Source organism: Capricornis sumatraensis, chromosome 3, assembly GCF_032405125.1.
Source record: "Capricornis sumatraensis isolate serow.1 chromosome 3, serow.2, whole genome shotgun sequence".
NCBI classification, from domain to species: Eukaryota; Metazoa; Chordata; class Mammalia; order Artiodactyla; family Bovidae; genus Capricornis; species Capricornis sumatraensis.
This window is the reverse complement of record NC_091071.1, coordinates 89,078,166-89,103,941: the sequence shown is the minus strand read 5'-3', so window position 1 is coordinate 89,103,941 and position 25,776 is coordinate 89,078,166. Positions and strand designations below refer to the sequence as shown.

General features: G+C 39.3%; 1 protein-coding gene across 1 annotated transcript in view; it reads right to left on the bottom strand.

Annotated features, from left to right (window-relative positions):
- Window positions 1-597: 597 nt before the first annotated feature.
- The window catches only part of NEB (nebulin), a 211,255-nt gene continuing 186,076 nt past the window's right edge, over window positions 598-25,776 (bottom strand). Inside the window, exons 128-147 of the mRNA XM_068968129.1 lie at window positions 25,086-25,196; window positions 24,561-24,671; window positions 23,907-24,020; window positions 23,276-23,380; window positions 19,708-19,812; window positions 19,070-19,174; window positions 18,364-18,456; window positions 17,326-17,418; window positions 15,421-15,513; window positions 14,848-14,940; window positions 10,383-10,475; window positions 8,813-8,905; window positions 8,425-8,517; window positions 8,015-8,107; window positions 7,069-7,176; window positions 6,780-6,963; window positions 6,555-6,647; window positions 5,478-5,624; window positions 5,083-5,189; window positions 598-771 (exon numbers count right to left, since the gene is read on the bottom strand). Of these exons, the coding sequence (XP_068824230.1) occupies window positions 598-771; window positions 5,083-5,189; window positions 5,478-5,624; window positions 6,555-6,647; window positions 6,780-6,963; window positions 7,069-7,176; window positions 8,015-8,107; window positions 8,425-8,517; window positions 8,813-8,905; window positions 10,383-10,475; window positions 14,848-14,940; window positions 15,421-15,513; window positions 17,326-17,418; window positions 18,364-18,456; window positions 19,070-19,174; window positions 19,708-19,812; window positions 23,276-23,380; window positions 23,907-24,020; window positions 24,561-24,671; window positions 25,086-25,196 (2,208 nt within the window). The remainder of the gene's footprint in view (window positions 772-5,082; window positions 5,190-5,477; window positions 5,625-6,554; window positions 6,648-6,779; window positions 6,964-7,068; window positions 7,177-8,014; window positions 8,108-8,424; window positions 8,518-8,812; window positions 8,906-10,382; window positions 10,476-14,847; window positions 14,941-15,420; window positions 15,514-17,325; window positions 17,419-18,363; window positions 18,457-19,069; window positions 19,175-19,707; window positions 19,813-23,275; window positions 23,381-23,906; window positions 24,021-24,560; window positions 24,672-25,085; window positions 25,197-25,776) is intronic.

The following is a 25,776-nucleotide window of genomic DNA, read 5'->3' as shown; positions in this document are numbered from 1 at the left end:
CCGTCAATGGTGTTTGTTGCAGAATTATAGACTTTATTAGACACTAGTATAACACCAGTTTATATTGACTATCAGCTTCATAACTCTAGAACTGGATTAGAAATAAAAGTATCAGCAGTTAATAAGCAAGGAAAAGGAGTATCTGCCATTTTTAAAAAATGTGTTTAACATGTTTAGAATTCTTGATTTAGAAAAGAAATACTGTTAAACATTTTAGTAATGGAGAAAGACTGGGTTGATACAGCAATAATATAACAATGCATAAACTTTTTTAAAATGTCTGCTGAAATCATTTTAAAACCTAAAAGAAAATTTTTTAATTATTAAAAAAAAAACCTATGTGTTTAATGTTGTCTCAGGTTTTGTGTGCAAGTCCAGAAAATAGAGGTAAGTCTAGTTTAATAATTGGATAGATTAACTGTACTAATATACTGGTGAATTACTTAGGTACGTGTAGAAACAAATTAAGGGATGGTACAACAGTAACTCATAACAAAAACTATTAAGCAATTTGAGAACTCAGAATAGTGGAGAGTCTAAACTGAAATACTAACAAGATTTGTAGGTTCTGTAGACAGGATTGATGCTTTGAAGTGTCTAAATAGCTTCAACGTAGTTGGCTGGGAGCATGCCAGTCCTGCCAGTCCTCTGCACAGTGCCATACATCCAACCTTCATCAATAGCTTGAACATTGACAATGGCATCTCCATCTTTGAAGGATACCTCATCTGCATCAGCAGCCATATAATCATACATGGCACGGAAGATTTTCTGTTGGTAAGGACAAAAAAGGGAAATGTTAGATTTGCAACAATTAACCTAAACAGCTAATTTTAAAGTCTCTTATGACACCAAAAACTTAAGTTGCACGAAACAGAATGTGCAACTACCACCAAAACTAAAAGGACGAACTAGGAAAAAAATTTGCAAATCGTATATCTAATAAGGATTACTGTCTATCTGATGACTCAGATGGTAAAGAATCTGCCTGTCAATGCAGGAGATTTGGGTTCGATCCCTGGGTCAGGAAGGTCCCCTGAAGAAAGAAATGGGAACCCACTCCAGTATTCTTGCCTAGAGAATTCCCTGGACAGAGGAACCTGGTGGGCTACAGTCCATGGGGGTCACAGAGTCGGACACGACTGACTACATACACCACATCTATTCAGATCCTTTGCTGAGGATCTGAGTTGTCGAAAGGAGATACACCAAGAGCTAACATGCACATAAAAATAAAACATCATTAGTCACCAGGAAAATGTAAAGCTACAATGCAATACCACTACACACTGGAATGGTAACTGTAAAAAGGTACTGGGGAGGATGTGGAAAAATTGAAATATTTTATAAACTGCAGATGGAAATGGAAAATGGTGCACACAGTTTGTAAATTTCTATTTTAGATAGTTACCATGTGACCTAGCATTCTACTCCTAGGTACATACCCAAGAGAAATGAACGTATGTCCACACAATAACTTGTATACCCTTATTCATAATAGCTAAAAACTAGAAACAGCTCAAATGCCCACCAACTGATGAAGGAAACAAACATTTTCAAACAATGTAGTAATACTTGCTAATATAAAGGAATTAGTACTGATAAATGATACATGGATAAACCTAACAACAAAACCAGTCACAGCAGGCCACATATTACATGATTTCATATATGTCCTAAATAGGCAAACACATAGAAATTTCATTAGTGGTTATACTACTGTGGAAAATTCTGAAAGAGATGATAGGAATACCAGACCACCTGACCTACCTCTATATGCAGGTCAAGAAGCAACAGAACTGGACATGGAACAACAGACTGGTCCCAAATAGGAAAAGGAGTATGTCAAGGCTGTATATTGTCACCCTGCTTATTTAACTTATACGCAGAGAAAGAACATCATGAGAAATGCTGGGCTGGAAGAAGCACAAGCTGGAATCAAGGTTGCCAGGAGAAATACCAATAAGCTCAGATATGCAGATGACACCACCCTTATGACAGAAAGTGAAGAGGAACTAAAAAGCCTCTTGATGAAAGAGGAGAGTGAGAAAGTTGGCTTAAAGCTCAACATTCAGAAAACTATGATCATGGCATCCGGTCCCATCACTTCATGGGAAATAGATGGGGAAACAGTGGAAACAGTGTCAGACTATTTTGGGGGGCTCCAAAATCACTGCAGATGGTGATTGCAGCCATGAAATAAAAAGACACTTCTTGGAAGGAAAGTTATGACCAACCTAGATAGCATGTTCAAAGGCAGAGACGTTACCTTGCCAACAAAGGTTTGTCTAGTCAAGGCTATGGTTTTTCCAGTGGTCATGTATGGATGTGAGAGTTGGACTGTGAAGAAAGCTGAGCACTGAGGAATTGATGCTTTTGAACTGTGGTGTTGGAGAAGACTCTTGAGAGTCCCTTGGACTGCAAGGAGATCCAACCAGTCCATTCTAAAGATCAGTCCTGGGTGTTCTTTGGAAGGAATGATGCTAAAGCTGAAACTCCAGTACTTTGGCCACCTCATGCGAAGAGTTGACATTGGAAAAGACTCTGATGCTGGGAGGGATTGGGGACAGGAGGAGAAAGGGACGACAGAGGATGAGATGGCTGGATGGCATCACCGACTCGATGGACGTGAGTCTCAGTGAACTCTGGGAGTTGGTGATGAACAGGGAGGCCTAGCGTTCTGCGATTCATGGGGTTGCAGAGTCGTACACGACTGAGCAACTGAACTGAATGTTTTATTAGAGAAAAAGAATTTGAAAAAATCAGCAATAGTGCATATTTCTCTCACTTTGAGAATTTGGAAGCATACCAGAAATAAGTTTTTCTGGAAAGCTAATTTGAACAATGGTGAAAACAAAAAATACAGTATGGTGAGAAAGGAAAATGGGGTGTGGCTAATCAAGAGCATAAAGCTTCAGTTAAGCAAGATGAAGGAATGCTAGAGTTCTGCTGTTCTAGAGACAACCCAACCTTGAATCTGTAGTAAATGTACACTGAAAAATAAGAGGGTAGGTAGATCTCATGTTAAGTGTCCTTACAACAATGAAAGTTTTACAAACTAACAGTTTAGAGATACAAATTTGAAAGTGCCCAGATTTTCTTCATAGGAGCAGCCACTGGTTAGTTATTTGGCATGAAACCTACATATTTTTCCCTAGCATTTTGAAACACACAGATTCATATTCAAGGATAGCCCCCCACATAAGTGGAATACTATAAATAATACTTGTTCTTCCCATTTGATATAGCTTGGAGGTCTGTCTGTATATAGATTTATTCTGAAGAGAATTCCATATTTTAATAACCACAAGTTATTTAGCCATTTCTGTATTTCTAGACAGTTAACTATCACTCTGTATTCGTCCACTAACCCCACAGTGTTTGTCTTCAGGTGTCTGTCTTTGGGCTGAATGTATCAGGTCACAGTAAGTTTTCTTAAAAGTTTGCTACTCTAACAGAATACTTTGTTATAATTTGCGTATTTATGGTTAGTAGTCATGGTGAACCTCTTCCTTGGCCATTTTTATTTCTTTTGTTGTAGATGGTTTAGTCATATGCTTCCAGTCCTCATTCTGAAGGGAAGGGGAATAATAAAGTCAATGAATTTTGGATACTTTATGCGGTTTTAGATACTAATCTTTTGTTATGTATAATTTATCCCAGTTTGATATTTCTTTTTGTTATAGTCTTTTCCTTTACATTTCTAGATTTTTGAAGTTGCCAAGGAAGATTTTCCATTCTCCAATATTGTAAAAATAATCTTTTTCTGTACTATTTTACAATTTTGTTTTTTTCCCTCTGCTTATTTGTAACTTTTCGAGTCTGTTTTTGGACTTCACTTGTTTTAAAATCTATTCTCATGCTAAATTCATATTTAATTACAATAGCTTTCTAGCATATTTTACTTTTATGGTTAAGTCCTTTCCTATTGTCATTTTCAAAATTTGCTTGATCTTACATCTTTACTCTTTCAAATAAATTTTAGGATTAATGTATAAAATTATTATAATTATCATACTAGGATTTGATTGGAATTACCTTGAATTTATGGATTTATTTCTGGAGAAATGACTGCTAGATTCCCTTCCTGAAGTATAGGCTTTAATACTTACCAATCTTTATGTCCTTTACCGATCTTTATGTCCTTTAGTAAAGATTTTCTTCATACAGATATTGTTCATTTCAGTCGTAAAGAATTATAATATTATGTTGTAATATTATGAGATCCAGGGTTTTAAAAAAATATTTATTCATTTATTTGGCTGCACCAGGTCTTAGTTGCAGCATGTGGGATCTAGTTCCCTGACCAGGGATCAAACCTGGGCCCCCTGCATTGGGAGCTGAGAGTCTTAACCACAGGACCAGCAGGGAAGTCCCAAGAGACCCAGGCTTTTAGACTGAGTTTTAAGATAGTCTGGTGAACTGGTGAGCATGATTTGACTTATCTCTTGTACACATAAGGTATGACTAGACTACATGTGACATGTGCACACACACATACTATGGAAGAATGATTCCAAACAACAGATACTTTGCTTTAAGATGGTGGGTGGGTCTGATGAGCCCACAATGATTATTTTGCTTTAGTTTTTCTGTGTGTTTTGTGTGTGTCCGTGTGTGTGTTTTTAAGTCCCTGAGTAATGCTCTTTAGTTATGTGAGTTGTTAATGAAGGTTCTCTGATATTTATTACTGTTGCTGCTAAGTCACTTCAGTTGTGTCCGACTCTGTGCAACCCCGTAGATGGCAGCCTACCAGGCTTCCCCGTCCCTGGGATTCTCCAGGCAAGAACACTGGAGTGGGTTGCCATTTCCTTCTCCAATGCAGGAAAGTGAAAAGTGAAAGTGAAGTCGCTCAGTTGTGTCCTACCCTCAGTGACCCCATGGACTGCAGCCTTCCAGCCTCTTCTGTCCATGGGATTTTCCAGGCAAGAGTACTGGAGTGGGGTGCCATTGCCTTCTCCAGTTTATTACTGTTAACATTATACAAAACAGAAGTTTTGGTTTAAAAAAAAGATCACACCTGTAACCATTATTTCACATATCAAAATAGAAGGATGACTTGAGTAAGTGATGGTTACTTACTCCAGCAGTGGAGGGATGGGATGGGATGGAGGATACCGTTGTCTGCTGGGTAGCAACTGAAGATGATCGTTGCTGTGGCAGCTCTGTGGTTCTTGCATGTTTGTAACCTGAAAGGAAAGGGGAAAATAGCATTAGGAGAAAACGTGACTAGATATCATTTACTTTGTGTTTAGCAACTGAGCAGCAGTGTCTTTACCCCCTAATTTAAAAAGAATGTTTTCCAAGAAAGGAGGAATGAAAATTAAATAGCTAACTGTATGTACATCTCCACAATTTTAGACTCATTAGAAGAAAAGGTCCAGATTTTTTTTCTGTTTCTACTCAAAGCATCTCTTTTAGTAACATCCAGTGAACTGGCTCCCACGGCTGTCTAGGTCAGGGCCATCCACTTGTACCTGTTGAGGTTGCAGAGAAGAAGACGCCCCCATCACTGTAGGTAGAGAGGTGGGCAGCTTCTGAATGCTCAGACTTCTCCTCACCACCACTGACGCTCAGCCCACTGGCTGATCGAGACTGCTCCCGGCTCCGGCGCTGAGCTTGTGCTGAAGGAGGTAAGATCCATCAGAGAGCGGGCAGAAAGGAAATTTCCCTAGCAATAATCCCTAATGGTAAGTAAATCTCAGTTGGTTTTTGTTCATTATCAAACAGTTTTTAGTAGATTTCCATGGATTAAACCCTCAAAACTCTATAATACAAGGTGGTCCTCGTTTTCCAGTTGAGAGTTTAATCACCCAAGGCCCCCTAACCATTCAGTGGTATTGTCAGGCTTCCAGTCCCTGAGTCTGTCCTTGACTACTGTTTCTTCCCTCTAGCCTGGTTATTTTCCTGGCTCACCAAAACAAACAGGTAGTAATGTTCATATTCAAATTCCACCTTTCACCTTCTCCAGAAAGTTCCCCTGATTTCCAAATTTATTTAGATGCCCTCTCTGTTTCCATAATCTGCGTGAAGACCTTTAAAACTGTTCATGTCAGGGTATAACTACTGATTTACTAGTCTCTTCATCAGACTAGAGTATAAATTCTTTGAGATTTACAGGCACTATGTATTATTTTACTTTGAACATGAATAAAGGGTATGAAGGCATGTGGCCTCTTGTTGAATGACTATCTTCCTTGACATAAGGGAGTTCAGAAAGTTGCTAAAAGTCAACCCCGTTTTTTTCCCTTTACTTCTGTATTTTATTGTCATTATTTCTCCAAGAGAAAAATTTACTACCTGTTTTTCTTTAGGAAAAAAATTACAATGGGGACTGAAGGGGACTTACCTTGAGGCAGTGAAACAATCTTTTCCTAATTTGAACTTGTCTAGAAAGTGAGCTTGGCCCACTAGTCAAGGAGATGTTTTTATGCTGAATGAGCAACTCAGGAAATTGAAAGCCCTGGAGGAGACAACTTTGAGCCTAAACGCCCCTGGCGCTAACCCACTAAATCGTGATGTTTATGTAGTAAGCCTTTTGCAGCATCACTTACCATTAATCATGTGTAAGCTTCGGGACTGAATATTGTCTTCTGCTGGATCATAGTCAAAAACTGAGCCAGGATTGGTACGCCAGACACGTAAACCTGAAAGTGAGGTTAAGGGTCAGCACAGGTGTTCTCAGACTCTGACGCAAAATTTGGAGACGGAAACGTGATCCTAACCAACCACAGGCAGACTGGATACTTTAAAGCTGCTTTCCCCCAGATCCCAGTTACCTGTAATAGTTTCCTGGTCTTGGTCATTCCGTTTCTGTTCCATTTCCACCACTTTCCTCTGAATGCCCCGGTAGCTAATGTCACTGAAGTCCTGCATGTTCTTCTTCACTCTCTCAGTGATGGGGTCCGTCACCACCGGCGTGAAGCAGCCCTTGTGTTTCTCAAAGTCTTCATGATACTTCACCTGAAATTTCATGGATTCGTTCGATGAAAATAGGATGGTGTGATCATTTACTTTCTCCCTTGTTCCAGCAGGCTGCCCACCCCATCTGAGGAGTTCCTGACTCACCGTTGAGATGTGGCGCTGGGTCTCTCTCACCCGTCTCATCTCTGGCGTGTCCAAGACATAGGCAGCTTTGCCTTGTATTTGTTTCCGGAAGCTATCAGAATAAAGCACCTGACGGAGGAGAAACCATGGATGAGGGCAAGTTACAGTACCATTCTAATTCTGAAGTCTCAAAATCTTTCCAACAGATGGAAGTGAAGGGAGCTGGGGAGGGAACCATGAGTCACCTAAAATTTCCCAGCAAGCCCGTGACAGCAGAACTGCTAGCAAGGGCTTGAATGAGATTTGTTTTGACTCTGAAAACATAACTTTCATTTTCAAAGGAGATGGGGCAAAGTATAATTTTGAAAGGAAAGGGAAAAAAGAATCATTCTTGAATTTGCTGGGAATTGTAGCACCAGTACATTGGATGGTATATGGCACTAAGTGTGATATATTTGAAAGATCTATCCTTTAAAATAAGTGATCATTTTTTGAAGGGTTATGTCTAGATTTTATAAACCAGTGTGCTAATACAGAAATCAAAGTCTCAGACACGAAAAACCCAAAATATCAAAGTCAGAATAAGGCATCCATTTCATAGTATTACCTGTTTCATAAAGCATCTTAAAGGATTCCTGAAAACTGAGAATGTTAGGGAGTCAATATGTTACAGTCAGTTATGTAAGACTACCTCAGAGTAAAAGGGAAAAGAAAACATTGGCAATTAACTTGTTATGTCTTAGTACAATCATTTGGGATTTAAAAGCATAGTTGTGTTAATTTTAGTGTGAATTTTCAGTGGGATAAAAAAATGCACATTTTTATGGTGTTAAAATGTTATTTTCAAGATGTTGCGTTTCTCTTTTCGTTTTAGTGTGTTTTCCAGTTGAATGAGAAAGACACTTTATGATGTTAAATTGTTATTTTCTAAGTTGTTGCACTACTCCTTTTTAGTCCTGGAGAATACCGAGCTAATGTTTTCTTGGTTGCGCTTAGCTCTCTCCATCTCTGGAGTGACCGGTGTCGGAGTTGCTTTTCTCATATTCTCTTTGTACAACACCTAGAGGAGCCAAGAGAGCATCCAGATATCAGAGAGCAGAAACCCAATTCTGAAAACCACCATCTAGCTGTTGTTATGGCTCAATTATGTCACACTCTAAAACACCTCACGAAGAGAAGCCATTAAAATGTTATGGTATAAAGCAAAAGCTGAAGAAAGAAATCAGTTTGAGCTGGCAGGGTTGGTATGGTTTTCAAGTGGGTAAAGAAGGATTTTAAAAGATAAATTTTGGAGGAAACTGAGAGATAAATTAGTGGTATAACTATGTTTGCCAGGCTTGTTAAAAGTGTCATCATCTTTTTCCCTCTCTCAAATACCGAGCTAAAGTTTTCTTGATTGCGTTTGACTCTTTCCATCTCAGGAGTAAAGGGTGTGGGGGTGGCTTTCCCCAGGTTCTCTTTGTATAATACCTGTGAGATACAAAGTTGGACCCAAAAGTCATTGGGGGGCAGCAGTCAGGCTATTCAATGTAATGCGGTTTGGGGGAGAAAAACCCAGGTTTTATCTACTACTATTAGTGAGAACAACTCAAGAAAAAGCTTTAAAAAACAGTTAATGGCAACAGTCAGTGTAGTATGTCGTTTAGGGGAGATTCTTAAAAAACTGGCATTTTTTTCTTTTTAACCTGGGATGGAGTTAGGAGCAGGTCAAACGGCAGGGGTTACTTTGCAGAATAAAAAGCACTTTTGTTTCTCAAGACAATACCGAGCTAATGTTCTCTTGATTGCGTTTGACTCTCTGCATCTCTGGAGTGACAGGGGTTGGGGTGCCTTTGCCCACATTTTCTTTGTACAAAACCTATGTGAGTCCAATGGATCCAAAAAGAAAAAAAGAGTGACAGTTACAAAAGATTAAACAGAACAGATCATTTGTTAGGAGGCTCAGGTTGCTAAACTATTTGGGCAGTAAGATTAGATGGAAAGAAATATGTTTCCAAAGCAAGCTGATAATAGTTAGAGCACATTTCCAGAGTAGAACCCTGTCCTGAAATCCTTGTGGCCTAACAGACATAACTATAGCTTTTTGTGCCTAGTTCCGGGGCCCAGATGGGAGACCACCTTTACTCTACCACTAGTCTATACATGCCAAGCACCTGACAGATCATGTCAGGATTTAGGAGAAGGTGCTTGAATACTTAGGAACAGGCACTTGAATAACACAGAAGGTGGAGACTGGACCCTTCTGCCACACACATCAGGGAAATGTATCTGTGTTGTGCCTCTTGCTTTAATTCAGAACATCATCATACTCATCAGTAAGTAAAAATGTTTTCAGGAATTACATCACTAATAGGGTTAGTCAGTAGGAAACAACAGTAATGCATTGTGAAAAATTCCCAGCCTCCCTGTCACCAGTGTCATTCTTGATGTCACAGAAGATTTGAGCTATGGCATTCAAGAGGAAGAATTCTATCAAAAAACTGATTCTCAAAGTTGAGGTCCCTGGACAACAAGGTTAACATCACCTGAGACTTTCTGGAATTGCAACATATCTGGCCCCATACCAGATCTACAGAATAAGAGACTTGAGACTCGGGGCCCCAGTGACCCTGAAGCACACTAAAGTCTCAGTAGTTCCAGTATCGGAGGAACCTCTCCAGTATGTAAGGCAGTGTCCCCACACGAACCCCAATCCACAGCCATCTCTTTACATCACAGAACGCAGGCTTACAAAAAGTGGCTTACTAAAATTAGCATTTAAAGACTGTGATAGAAGAACAGAAAGAACTAAAATTGGTAAAACAAAAAATAGTTCAAATGACACTCCTTTTAAAGTAAATGGACAGTGATTTGGCAAAACCACTACTGGATCTTAATTTATGTCATTATGCCTGAAGGATAGGATAGGGGTTATTTTTCCCAAGGTCTCTTTGTCCAAATCTGACGGGGTAAATTATAACCTAAAGTCAGCTGCAAAAAAAATAAAATCGCAATTCTGATGTTCCAGAAAGAATCCTGTCACACCTACTACTCCACTCCCCACTTTTCACAAATACATAAAACAAAGAGACCTTAGGGATAATGGATAGTTTAGGGAGAGAGGAGCAAAGGATGACATTGGAAAATCTGTTACTTCCTGATATTAGAACTTTAAAATTATGGATTAAAGCAACATTGTTATTCTGAGGTTAAGTCCAGGAGTAGCCCTAAAGAAGGAAAAAGGATAAATGTGATTAAGAAATTCACAAAATTTCAGTTATCTTTAAAAAGTAGGATTAATATGTATTATTTTAAACTATTAAAGAAGTGGTTTTTTTTTGTCTTGCCACAAGTACCGAGCTAATATTTTCTTGATTGTGTTTGATTCTCTCCATCTCTGGAGTGACAGGTAAAGGGGTTCCCTTGCCCATGTTTTCTTTGTATAACACCTGTGTGATGAGAAAGCATCCAGAAAAACAACCGTAAGTAACATTTGTTGTGAGACTTTAAGGGTGAGTTCAACTTCCTTGTTATCAAACGACACAATAATCCAAGGAGCCAGGAGTTATATGCTGAGAAGATGCAAAAACTTTAACGATAGCCATTCTTGGGATAAGGAGACTGACTTTATCTAGGGTCTTTAGCTGCTGGGGAAAAGCTGTGAAATTACCTTCCAAATAATCACATGAGGATTTGAGACTGTTAGAATGTGGTTTTGTTGTTATCCAAGCAAACTAAAAGAAAACAGGCTTTAAAAAATATTTTTAAGTGCCAGGTGGAATAGAAATCAGAATTAGAAAAAGGATCCATAGTAGTACCACAGAAATGAGTAAATGTCCTTTTGCTAAGTGAGGTATACTAGAAGCAAAGGAAGGGAAGTAGGCTTAAAAGAAGAAAAAATGTTAAGTATCAATTTCTTAACGAGGTTAAATGACATTATCTTCTCCCTTTCTTTCCAAAATACCGAGCTAAGGTTCTCTTGATTGAGTTTGACTCTCTGCATCTCTGGAGTGGTGGAGACTGGGATTCCTGTGCCCAGGTTTTCTTTGTATAGCACCTGTGTGATAAGAAAGCATCCAGAACAAAAAGAGCAGTCAACCACTCTCCCCTTCTTGCAGAGCAGTGGCGAGTAAGAGAATGAGTTAGAGGAAGGAAAATACCAGAAGCTTCTAGGTCCATCCTGTAGGAGCCTAAAGACATCCTTAAAAGCAAGGGAATGCAGGAAGGAGCAGCAAAAACTTGAAAGTTTTGTTGCTGAACTAATCTCTGCAATGCTGAGCAAAGGAGAGCACCACAGAAAGGAACCATGAGCTGCACCCCCAAGCTTGGTATGAGGATGGGAGAAAACAGAAAGGGCAGAGACAGGAGAACCGAGGAAGTTATTTTGTTTTGGAAATATTAATCAACCACATAAGGATATTTAGGTTTCATAAACATTGCATATTTGAAGGGACATACACACAGATCTTCTTTTGTTGACTTTCAAAAGAAGTCAAATTTTTAGTTTGGGTGAAATATTGGGAGGAATTATACTTGAGGCAAATGGAGACCAGTGACAAAATGCTAAAAGAACTTGAAAATATCTATACAAATACCAGTAGAGATCAAAAAGGTTAGAATAGGAAATAAGGCCAACAGTTTATATTTATCTACAGAACAAATTTTTGTAAATTCTACGTTCAAAGTTGCCAAAGCAGGATAGATGTGGGGGCTTAGAGAATGGGTATGTTATGTTTTTAAAGGTTGGAAAGTAATATTGAACATTTTTTAAGTGATATTAATGTTTAACCAAACTGGGGAAACTGATTTCACAGGAAATGGCAGCATTAAGTTGGGAACAAGACATGTCAAAGTTTTTACTGGAATAAGTTGATTAGGTTTTAAGATATAGCCATTAATCTTTTTTAAAAAGGATTTTAAATTAGTTAAAGGGTTTTTTGTTTGTTTTTTAAATACCGAACTAAAGTTTTCTTGATTGTGTTTGACTCTCTCCATCTCTGGAGTGATGGGAATTGGAATCCCTTTCCCGATGTTTTCTTTGTATAACACCTGTACGACATAAGAAAGCATCCAGAAAAGAACAAGAGCAGTCAAAACAGCCCTTTCAGCTGTCATTTAGGGAGCCTATGAAACACAGACATCACACAGGAAAGACAAATCACCAAGTCAGCCTGTCTTTTCTAGTACAGGTCTGGATGAGAACATGTTCCACATTTCCCTGGCTAAAGGGCCAGTGTATTTGATATTCAATTTTTATGCTAACTTATGTTAAATGTTTATTTTTCTGTGTTAAAATTTAAGAAAAATTATTTTATAAAAGTACTAAAATACTTAGTGTACCATAGAAAGGTTATTTTTTAATTGGAGGGCAAATATTCATTTTCCTTACACAGAATATTCATTTTACAGAATAACATATTTTAAACCTCTGGTCAAATCTATGCAATATAGGAAATAGGTCTTTGTTGTGTAAATTCAAGTTATACAAGCGGTTGAGTCTAAATACAGAATCTTTAAAGGTTCTATGCACTACTGGACAATTTTGCCTAAATGCAACCTATGTAAAAATTAACACAAATGGTTACTTAAAGGAAGAAATTGTCCAGGATCATCAGGATCATTAATATCTCAAATAGATATAAACAATGATATACTTACTCTAATATAGATGAAAATAATTTTTAAATAACTTTGAAAATTAATGTAAACCTTTCCAAAAGAAGGAATAATAATAACAAACCTATAGGGAAAACAGTAAATATAACATTCTAAAAATATCAATTTATACTGAAAAGTCAATAAAATCAAAAGATTGTTAGTGAATAGTGATTACAAACAAAACGAAACACAAAAAGACAGTGGGACCAAAGAAAGTTACTGATGTTATCTGGAAGTTTGATTCCTTCACATAATTATTTCAATGAACAATTAAACATTTTGGATGAAACCTCTCCCTACTGCTGTACTCCTTCCCCCCAAAAAAAGAATCCAGCTAAATTTTCCTAATGACATTGGATTCTCCATCTCAGGCATAAGTGAATCTAAGATACTTATAGAAAAGCTTCACAGATTATTGAGTATTATAGTTTTCAACAAAAATATTAAGAAAAACATAAACTCATCTAATTCAGATATTTTTTTAAAAATCAGAAGGTCTGGATTTCTATTGATGGAATGTCTTGTTTGGAACAAGTATCAAGATTCCTTTGGGTTCTGATTCTGAGCAGTTTTCTCTCTTGTTGCCACTGTTTAAAAGGTAGGATCTCTGTTAAGGTAATCCCTGTCCTCAGCAAGGGCCATTATTTCTACATGGGGCCTCAAGTCCTGTGTCTTTTCTTACAGTGCTAACCCAGCCACAACAAATAAAAATAGTTCTAAGTAAGTAAAAGCTATATAGTACTGGGGGGTTTTGGATATCAATTAACTTCAAAAGTCCTATAAAACATGGAAAGGAACCTGTGAAAAGTTGTAAAGGACTGTTATAGGAAGTATAAAATGTTAGAATCAAATGGTGAGTAAGAGATCTGGAAAAAGGAAGAATTCAGTTGAAGAGTTTTTTGTTTTTTTTTTAAAGAATTTGTTAAACTGATTATTTTATAGGGACTAAAAGGAGTTTTGATAGAAAGGTATTATTATTTTTTAATACGAAGTTAAAAGGAGCTTTCTCCCAAATACCGAGCTAAAGTTCTCCTGGTTGCGCTTGACCCGCTCCATCTCAGGGGTGACAGGGAGGGGAGTCCCCTTGCTCAAGTTCTCTTTGTACAGAATCTGTGTGTATAAAACCAACAATCAGATCAGCCTCGATCCATTGTTTAGGTAGACAGCTTTTAAGGTAGGCTCTAAAAGTGTTTTTGCTTCTTTGTTTTCCTAATGACATGAAATAGGCCTAAATAAATTTAAGAAATAGAACAAGTATAGATTACCTTTGGTCATTTCATCACAAACAGTATGAGGTCTGTCTCATACAAAAACAGTGGCATTACCCACAGAACTTTCAGATTACAGGCAGGAGTCACTGGATTTGCCAAAAATTTCATTGAGATTTTCTGTAAGATATTACCAAAAAACCCAAATGAACTTTTTGGCCAATCCCCATACATATATAGGCCTTTTCTCAAAGGCAGGGTTAGGATTTACCAAATAGTGCTCAAGTTAACTGAAATTCATATGCATGATGAGCTGTTGGTAATTCTCAGGAGACCAAAAAGAAAGGGATTTGGGGAATGAAATAAATAAGTATTAAAAGCTAAATAAATATTAGCTTTCAATAACCCTGAAACTATTCCAAAGAAACCCATTTATATCTCTTGTGATACACAAAAAATAGCTGAGCCAAGTAAACTTGTATTTCAGAGTCCCTGTGAATTGCTAAATTGTCTTTGGAATGAAAATGTTCAAGAATCACATTCTTTTAAGAAATGCTGCAAACACAGAATACATCAAACAGAGCCATAGTAAATACAAGCAGAATTCTAGTTAACATTGTCCTTTTGAAGGCATGTTAGATTTTACTTTTGATCTGTGCCACAACAGTTAGAAACATCTACTGTTATTCAAGGATTTGAGGAAGGAAACACTAAGTATTTTAGGTTTTTAAGGAATGTGATCAATAGCTATGTTTTAGGAAAAACAGTTAAAATTTCACACCAGAACTACAATACTAAATTAGATTTGGATTGAAAACTGAGGTAACATTTGGTGTCATTTTCATTCTATGAATTTAGTATTTTTATAGGAAGAAAATTATATATTGGTAATGTGTTAAAAATATTATTTTAAATAAAAATTAAGGGATTTAAAATTTTTCCCCCTAAGAAATACCGAGCTAAAGTTCTCTTGATTGCGTTTGACTCTCTCCATCTCTGGAGTGATAGGTGTTGGGGTTCCTTTCCCCAAATTTTCTTTGTACAAAACCTGTGAGATACAAAAAAGCACCCAAAAGACATTCAAAACAGGCACAAAGATAAGGAAGAGAGAAAACTGAGGGTGGGGGGGTGTGTGAGGAGGGAGTTTTAGTGAGTTATATTTAGTAAGAATAATACTTTTACTTGTTACTTCACGTTTTAAGGATAAACTCTGCTAATTCTGGGAATGAAAAAGTACAACAGAAAGCACTGAGTTACAGGATATGAATGTAATGATGAGAAATCTTACGTTAATTCTATTTACAGTATTTCAGATCTACATGGTCACACTGATCAGTCACCAAAAGGGTTAAAATAACATCAGAAAAGTGAGTCATTTTGTGTAAGATTATATGGTCTTGGTCAGGTGGTAACACACACACCACACACACAAAACTGTTAAGATGTTATTTTTTAAAAGAATGATGGATTATTCTAGTAATTTTGTAAATGGGAAGTCAAGTTTCTTAATTGATGTATTTGTAAATACCGAGCTAAAGTTCTCTTGATTGCGTTTGACTCTCTCAATCTCTGGAGTGACAGGGGTTGGAATGCCTGTTCCCAGGTTCTCTTTGTACATAACCTGTAGAAGATAATTAGAACATCTAAAAAAGTGAAATGACCACGAATCCTTCAGATTTACACCTATATGCCAGCTATTTGGTGGAAACTCACAGAAAGAATCTAGCTTTCAAACATGACATTTAGGAATAAGGGAAAAAAATGCCACAAATATCTATTTTCTCTCTTCAAAGGTAGTTACTACCTTGATGACTGTACTAAATTGTGGCACTTTTCTTTAGTCAACATTTAGTATCAATACATTCCTAAAATGCATTAAATAGTGCTAATACATTAACAATGAAAAAAATTAAGCATGTCATAACATGTAGTATTAGTCCCTTGAATATAGTAGGTCCGCAGTAGGTTATAAATAGGGGCTTGGTTTAAATTTTTCTAATCATGGGTACTCTTCTTAGAGGGATATTGAGAATTTTGTTTTGTATTTTCTTCAGAAAATTCCTAACTGGTCTTTAGTCTTAGGTACCCCTTAATGTAATGAGACTTGAATAGTTAATTTTTGCAGCAAGAGCAACTTTGTAAATTGTGTAAATTAGTGTTTTTGAACAGGGAGAAGTCCAAAGGACTGTGTTAATGGAACAAGTGAGGAACTTCCAGAGCCTTTTGGCATTCTCATTCTACCCTCCCTCACAGTGTTAACAATTGTCCACCTAAAGGAAGGAAGAAATTAAGTGGATGGATTCTATGTTGTACTAGAGCACAGGCTGGGGAGTAACATGGAAAATCTGGGGGTTTGTGTCACAAGTTAATTCCTAAAATCACTGCCACTAGTACTAATGTCTCTATTTTGCTAGGAAACTATTCAAGATCTTTCACAATCTACCATCTTCGAACAAAGTTGTATTTCTTTATTGGGCAAGGCAATGGAACTGATCATGGACCACGGAACAAAACAAAACCAGAGAAAGGCAAGAAATTGGCATCAGAGCGGCAAAGGTGATGCGGGCTGGCTTTCCTGGATGAGTGGATGTGCAGTTCTAAATGCAGCTTGTAATCATAGGAGCGAAGGTAGAAGCAGAGAATGCAAAGGGAATGAGGTCTAAAGGATACAGACGACTTGTAAGACAAACAGCCAGTGTTCTCTAATGGAAATTCAGTGGGATTGAATGTCCTCCAGTGGCCAAGAAAATCTCAGGTCAAGATCCTCACCTTTTATCGGCTACAAACTATTTCCCAGACTTCACACAGTCTTTGGCTAGTAGCCAGCAACTGCTTAGAGACTGCTTGTGGATGGGAAAGAGTGGCGAGTGGTGTTGGGGGGATAGGGTGTTGGCGGAGTGGGACTCGCTGGACAGAGGGCAGGAGAAATGTGTGCTAAACCTGCTGTCTCAAGTGTGGCGGGTCTCCCAACATATACACAGACACTGGACACAGGAGCCTGAAATTCCTGTTTAGAGAACAGGCTTAAGATACACCTTTGTGGGTAAGATGACAGCCAGCACCTTCAGAACACACAGGGCGAGGGGAGGCTATGTAGACTTCACAAGGCTACCGAGGGTCCCCCGGAGAGGGGAGAATATCTTGAGGTACACGCATGTACACAGCTTTTATATTTTATGTTTATATGTTTGTGTAATTAACAAGATCATCTCAGTAACCTTATCACTACTGTCAGCACATTTTAAGGAACTGCACACAGGATGATTAAACATGAAGCCAAGTCCCTTCTGCTCCCTGATTATGTAAAGACAGAATTTCCTTATCTTGATTTTGCAAACTGCACTGCCCGTCGCAGGGCAGGGAGGGTTGTCCAAGCGGGTAGGAGGAGGAAGGGGTGATGCGGGAAGGGGCCAGCACGGGGAGGGGCCATTACCGAGCTGATGTGCTTCTGTGTCTGCTTGACGCGCTTCACTTCAGGCAGGTCTGGGATGGGCGTTCCTTGTCCAATCACCTCCTTATACTTCACCTGCAGGTATAACAATGGGAACATGAGCATGTGTTTGGTTAGTTGCCCCACAGTGTGCGAAGTCACGGTTTAAATAGCACAACCTCTATACTTAGTGGGAATGGGGCCACATTCTGATACGGGGTCAGAGGAGAACCAGGACAAAGACACATGGGTTCTCTCTGATTTCTTTAGGGGTGGGGTCCACACTTAGACTGAAGCCCCTTCTCTTCCCTGAGGTCTCTCATGTCTTATGTCACAGTTCATGTGCCCAGGGCAGATACACTCACACACACCCAGGAAGGGCCATTATCTGATTCACAAGTGACAAGGAGTCTCTTGATCAAATGTGAGTCAGTCTCCTCTGAATCTTCTTCCAAACTAGGCCTTAGCCTTTGGACATCTTTGTACTGCCCAGTTTTAGCAAGAATCCTGCTAAGTCAGTTTAGCCAAAATCTCCCACCCTAGATATCTCATCCTCCTTAATATTTAATCAAATTCCTTACCCTCCAGCCCCGAGGTGAAGTCTGACTACCTTGATCTGCCATTTTAGCCATAATCCCCCCTTTACCTCCTTTTTTCTTCTGAGTAATTTTCCATCCATTGATCTTTTCTCCACCTTCCCATTCTCCTCCATCCCACCCCATCCATCCAGCCCTCATAAAACCCTACCTTCTCTTGTATTCAGAATTGAGCTCAGTTCTGTATGGAGATCTCTTTTCTTCTATATTGTCCTGAATAAAAATCTTTTTTTGACTAAACTACTGTCCAACTCTGGTTTATTTTGACACAGGGCTCTCCATTTTTCACGTCTAACAAGCCCTCATGAAAACTGCCTTAACACTGCATTATGGGATGTCCCTCTTATTTTGGTGACAAAAGCTTTGAGTGCAGCTCAGCCATCAGTGTGGATGATCACAGGGAGGCAGAAGATACTGAAAATGAGTCCCCAGTGGGTGTCTTTACCGAGCTAATGTGGTCCTGGGTTTGCTTCACTCTCATCATCTCAGGTGTCTTTCCAATCGCCGTTCCTGGTGAGACATCCTCTTTATATAGAACCTGGGTATTCAGAATGAGGACAGTGTTACACAGAAGAAAGGACAACACAACCGTTCCTGGAGAAAGAGTAGGAAACATGGCTTCTGTGAAAACAAAGGACACTGGCGAGTGTTCTTAGGCAAGTGTTGGAGTGTCTTCTGCGTCAGCCCCAGTAACTCAAACATGTAACAACACGCGTCACTTTTCAGACCTGGAGATTTAAGATTATCATACTGTAGTAATACATAATGAGAAAAACCAGAAAATATTGATTTAAAAACACTCCAGTGTGTAACACAAGATCCATTAAATAAATATAAAGTCAGTCAGTTATTTGGGGGAAGGATAATAAATCACAGTGTCGAAAAGAAATCCGTCTTCTTGGAGCAAGACAACACGTGTTATTGCCCTGGGATTAAAAGCTCCTTTGTTAGCAGAATTAAATTGTTATTTCTAATGGTCTCTGGAGTGGTGGTTTTAGAGCAAATTATGGGGAATTTTAACAAATAACTGCTAGCATTAACTGAGGAGGTTAGATGTTAATTGTCTGAATCAGCGTGAGGCTAGTATATTTTTAAAGAAGAGACTGAAAATATTAGGTTAGCATTAAATGGAGAATAAATAGTAAATATACCGAGCTGAAATTCTTTTGATTTTCTTTAACACGCAGTATTTCTGGTGTGTCTTGAACAACTGTAATTTTTCCTTTACTGTTTTTAAGGTCATACTGGTATTGGAGCTATGGAAAAAGAGTAAACTTCTTGTTACGAAAAGAGAGTACACATCTTAAGATTTCAACATTGTTTTTATATATTTTTAATTGTCCTATATTGTATAAGGGAAGTTAAAACCTTATATATATATATTTTTTTAATGTATCTGCCACAATAATCATAGATAGCCAATGAGAAATTCACTAAGAATTTGAGAGAAAGTAAACTTTTTTTTTTTTGAAACTTTAAAACCCTAAAAGTATTTTTTTTTTTAATATCTTGCCTAGAATTATCTTGAAAAAGATGTCACCACCTGGAAAAGATGGTGACAGTTCACATTCAAAGACAAGAATTCACTAACAAAGTGTGAGATGATTTGGGACTGAGATAATAAGGTGAGCCCGGAGGAAACTGGAACACACATCTCCTGGGCAGGGGTGGGAGGTGCTGAGGGCAGCTATAGGCTGGATACCTAAGTATGTGTGCCCAGAGGCATCCTTCTTTCCCAACCTCAACCCAGGTCCCAGTGAGCTGTGCCTTAGAATCAATAAAAACTCACAAGGCTGAAGTTCTTTTGGTTCTCCCGCACCCTCTGCATCTCTGGGGTGTCCAAAACGGTCTCATAATATGACATGCACTTCTCTGCGTCTTCCTTGTACTTTTTCTGGAAACAGATTCCAAGAAATAAGGATGGTGAACAACACAGGGATATAGGCCAATGGGACCTACAATAGCCCTTCCTGCTCAGCAGAGAGAGAGTCTTTTTTTTTTTTTTTTTTTTTTAATGTTTAAGGATGTTAGGGAGCTGTAAAGCAGAGCCCCTAGGTCAGTGAGCACCAGGCCTCTTCTTTCCAGGAGAACTGAGTCCAGGATCCATTGTCATGACCTATTGTCATTTTGGTGTTGGAGAAGACTTGAGAGTCCCCTGGACTGTAAGGAGATCAACCCAGTCAATCCTAAAGGAAATCAATCCTGAATATTCATTCATTGGAGGGACTGATGTTGAGGCTGAAGCTCCAATACTTTGGCCACCTGATAAAAAGAGCTGACTCATTGGAAAAGACCCTGATGCTGGGAAAGACTGAAGGTAGGAGGAAGAAGGAGAAGGGGATGACAGAGGATGAGATGGTTGAATGGCATCACCGACTCAATGGACATGAGTTCGAGCAAGCTCTGGGTGTTTGTGAAGGACAGGGAAGCCTGGCATGCTGCAGTCCAGCATGCAAAGAGTTGGACACAACTGAGCAGCTGAACAACAAGACTGTCAATGGCTAAACTGGCCAAGTGGCCATATGGGGCGGTGACAGCCCCTGAGGTTCCTGGCAGCAACAAAGCGATGCTGTAGTAAACTGGATGGGGCCAGACTATTCAACAGGCAAAACAGAAAAGTAGGAGGGTTGAGAGCCATCAGTAAGGCCTCTTGAATGCCAATCCTTGGTTGGTGACAAAGATATTGTTACTGAGCTGTGAGCAGGTATGGTTGGGCTCCTGGCTACAGGGGTGAGCCAGCAGGCAGGTCAAACAAGAACTTCCAAGATGGGGCCAGGAAAACTACATTCCCAGGTGTTATGAAGTATAGCCCACTCAAGCAACTACTGCTTTCTAACTCAATGATTAGGAGACAAGCAAGAAACTCTAATTTGGGGCTACTCAAGTAAATTGCAGGTTCCTGATTAGCAGTGAAGATTAAAACAAATGAGGATATATCCTGGAGTATGAAGGACATCATACTTTTCTTTATCTCTCTGTAGGAAGAGAGAGAGTTATCCATCGGGAAGAATCAGGGTTAGACTGTATGGTTAGTGTTGATGACATAATCTCAATCTTGTTAAAGAAACTGATAATCAAATGTGGGTGATCAACTTTGTTTCTTCCAGATTTGCACACAAATTTTACATCTACATTTTAAGAGACTGATTTTTTAACTATGGGTGGTAACTCATGCCTGTTTGAATGGCCATCATCAGAAAGACAAGCGATAAACAAATGCTGGTGAGGGTGTGGAGAACAGTGCCCCAGTGGGACTGTAAACTGGTTTTGCCTCTGGAAAATAGTACAGAGGATCCACAAAAAATTAAAAACACAACTACCACAGGATCCAGCAATTCCACTTCTGGGAATATATCTGAAGGATATAAAAGCACTAATTTGAAAAGATACCTGCACTTTGATGTTCATAGCATTATTATTCGGAGAAGGCAATGGCACCCCACTCCAGCACTCTTGCCTGGAAAATCCCATGGACAGAGAAGCCTGGTAGGCTGCGGTCCATGGGGTCGCGAAGAGTCAGACATGACTGAGCGACTTCCCTTTCACTTTTCACTTTCATGCTTTGGAGAAGGAAATGGCAACCCACTCCAGTGTTCTTGCTTGGAGAATCTCAGGGATGGGGGAGCCTGGTGGGCTGCCGTCTATGGGGTCACACAGAGTCGGACACGACTGAAGCGACTTAGCAGCAGCAGCAGCATCATTATTTATAATAGTCGAGACATGGAAACAACCTAAGCGTCTATCAACAAATGATGGGTGAAAAATGTTGTCGCGTGTGTATATATATACACATAGATATATATGTTTAATTGTGGCTGATTTGCATTGCTGTGTGGTAGAAATCAGTGCAACATTGTAAAGCAATTACCCTCCAATTTTAAAAAAGTTGTGCTATATATGTATAATGGAATAATATTCAGGCATAAAAACAGAAAATCCCACCATCTGTGACAAGACATGGAGGGCACAACACTAAGTGAAATAAGTCAGAGAAAGCCCAATACTTGATCTCACAAATGTGCAAGTGTACGATCTCACATATCTGTGGAATCTAAAATCCAAACAAACTCATAGAAAAAGTGATCAGATTTGTGGTTGCCAGAGGTGGGAGTTGGGGGTGAGGTGGAATTGGAGAAAGGTGGTCAAAAGTGACAGACTTCCAGTTATAAAGTAGTAGGGACGTAATGAATAACATGATGACAACTGTAGTTAATACTGCTGCATGGTGTGTGGAAGTTGTTAAGAGGCTAAATCCTGAGAGTTCTCATCACAAGGAAAAATTTTCTTTTTTTGTTTTCTCTTTTTACTATGTGATGGATGCTAATTAAACTTACTGAGGTAATCACTTCACAATTAATATAAGCCAAACCATTATTACACTTAATAGCTCAGTTGGTAAAGAATCTGCTTGCAGTGCAGGAGACCCCGGTTCAGTTCCTGGGTTGGGAAGATTCACTGGCAAAGGGATAAGCTACCCACTCCAGTATTCTTGAGCCTCCCTGTGGCTCAGCTGGTAAAGAATCTGCCTGCAATGTGGGAGACCTGGGTTCAGTCCCTGGGTTGGGAAGATCCTCTGGAGAAGGGAACAGCTACCCACTCCACTTTTCACTTTCATGTATTGGAGAAGGAAATGGCAACCCACTCCAGTGTTCTTGCCTGGAGAATCCCAGGGACGGGGGAGCCTGGTGGGCTACCGTCTATGGGGTTGCAGAGAGTCGGACACGACTGAAGCGACTTAGCAGCAGCAACAGCCAGTATTCTGGCCTGGAGAATTCCAGGGACTCGATAGTCCATGGGATTGCAAAGAGTCAGACATGACTGAGCGACTTTCACAAACCATTACACTGTACAACTTAAACTTATACAGTGATACATTCAACTTTATGTCAATAAAACTGGGAAAATAAATTTAAAAAATTATGTGATGTGTGTGTGTGTTCAGTCATGTCCAACTCTTTGCGGACCCAGGGACTGTAGTCCGCCAAGCTCCTCTGTCCATGGAATCTTCCAAGCAAGAATATGGGAGTGGGTGGCCAATTCCTATTCCAGGGATAAAACCCATGTCTCTTGTATTTCCTTCATTGGCAGGTGGATTCTTTACCACTGGCACCGCCTGGGAAGCCCTTAAAAAATTATGAGTGGAACCATTTAGGAGTTCTTCAGTACCTTAAAATTCTCTCCTTTATTTTAATTCTGATATAGGAATCTCAAGTCTAACTCAAACTTGCATCATAGATGAATCCCTTCTTTTTTACTGGGCAAAATTGTGATTTGAAAGAATCTCCTTCACTATTAATGGAAAGACTTGTTCTTTGTGATTGGGGTCAGTGTGTGATAATTCGGATAAATGTCCTTACCTGGCTTGAAAGGTTCTTGACTTGCTGGGCATGAATGATCTCCGGAGTGTCAACCACAGAAGTGAAATTGGCCTTTTCCATTTCTGCTGATTGCTTATACTTAATCTACAAAAGGAACAGCCAATAGTTGGTAAATGTTTACAGTGCACACAACATTCGTTGGCTCAGTTTGAGTATTAAGTGATTAATACTTCTCTAAAAGGATTCATTATTCAAAATAAAAACAAAAGATAAAAGGATTCATTCACTTGCTATCCAACAATTGTTTTTTCTCTTGTGTTTATAGCTCTATGCTAAGGAGTGAGATTCGGAAAGAAAGGTTGAGTCCTCGACTTTCTATCTAGTTGATTGGGGAGTAGGTGGGGTGAGAGATGTTGTGCAGGGTTTGGGAAAGGAAAAGGAGAGAGATAATCAAGATAGTAAAGCATTGATTGTTTTCAGAAGAGCTGGAAGGACAGATGAGAGCAGCTCTGGCAAAGGTCCCGGATCCTTTCATCAGAACAGATTCCACCATGCCATTATATGCATCTGACTGTAATTGACCAACAAGTAAGATAACAGAAGGAAAAAGCTGTGCTCTTACAATCACAGCTACTTTTTTTTTTTTGAAAGACTGACATGGAACACTCACCTGGCTGGCAATATCTGTAGCATTCCTGGCTCTCAGGAAGTCGGGAGTTTCATTGGCCATGGCATTCAGACCTCTTCCTTTGACTTCCAGCTCCAGATCTTTCTTATATTCTTTCTATAGTAGCATGAAAAGAAATGTTCGCTAACTGTCACAGCAAGATAACAAATGTGCAGAGTGGAGCCAGGCCCACATAACATGCCACCTGCATTGCGAGTGCCACCTCACCACTCCCTGGGGTGGGACAGTGGGGACAGCAGAAGGCCGCTTCAGAAAACTGCCAGGCTCACGCCAGAGCCGCCTCCAGGACGCTTTCTAGCACTCTCTGCTTAGAACGTTCAAGTACAAAGCATATTGTAAATCTGCTTTGGTGCATAAACAATTACACTTAGGTGCCCACCACTCCAGTGGTGTTTTTACTTAAATGGGCACAACAAATGTATCAAGATTAAATCAAAAGCTACTAGATAAAGAACAGGCATAGCCACTATATCAACTCATCAGAAATCGAGATATTTTTATGTAATGATTAATAATCATGTTGAACAGAGAAACTGAAATTCAAAAACTTTTTATCACTTTTTTTAAAAATGCAGCTTGGCTAGGAAGGAGAAGATATTCAGTTGATCCTGCGCATGCAGTCAGCTGGGTGCCCACCTCGTTGAGGATCTGGGTGGCATTCTTTGCTCTTAGCATATCCGGTGTGTCTTCCATTTCGCTGAGACCCTTCCCACGGATGCTTTCCTCTAGATCTTTCCTGTACTCTTTCTATAGCACAAAATACAAGCAACAGTGCTCACAAGAAAGCCTGGATTGTTCCTCTTTGCTGAAAAGTCCCTCACCAAAATACAAAACAAAAACCTCCTAATTTCAAACACTTACAGTTTAGTCAATAAAAAAAAATCAATAAAGGCAGGGTATAAGCTTCATCAGTTAATATCCAATATCAAATAAGAAACTAGAAATTAATAGAATGCTAAGGTAAGCACATTTTACTAGGTATTCAATTAAAAAATTAGGAGAATTAATATGGGTAATAGATTAGGTGCTAGTATGGAACACATGGGAACCCAACTTGGAACCCGAAGAGTTAGGTGGTGAAAACCGTGGGAATACGTTGCTGAGTGTCATTAGTGCAGTTATTTGGATCAGGAGGGAGAGGAAAGACCGAGTGGGCACTACCTCGCTGGCTATTTTGGTTGCATATTTGACATGTAATAGAGCTGGTGTGACCTCCAGGCCAGTCAGGTTTCTGCCTTTAATGGACTCTTCATAATCTCTCCTATATTCTTTCTAATGTAAGTAGGAAGGAAAGACAAGAAAGAATGTGTGTTACAACTTATTTCTCAACCGTACGAAGAAAACAATTACATTTTCTTTCTGCGTATAGCTTCTTGATCTTAGTTCTGCTGATTATCACACATTTGAAACATGACTTGATTGTTCTGGAAATACCCTGGGCAGAGCAAATTACCCAAGGGAACTTAGAGGCTGAGAACCTTTGGTGGCCTCTCATTTGCCTGTCTATCGCTCCCATGGGGGCTGGCCCTCTGAAAGGGGAAGGGTGGATGTACCCCCAAGACTCTCAATCCATTGTCCTCTCTCTTGATGACACTTTTCTGAAGGCACTAAAAACATTCTGCTTCTGAATTAGAAGTGACTCAGGGGAAGAAAGTAAAAAACCACTCAGAGGAAGGGGATCTTGAGGGCACCAAATGCAAATTTGCCCTTTCTCATAATCCTCAACTATTATTCTAAATCACCGAACAAATAAGGTGGATAATGAAGCCTAGAGAGGTTATCAGGCTTTGTTCACTGTTGGGAGGAAGGGCCACCACCTCCCCCATCTCTCAAATCTCTGGATGAGGCTGAA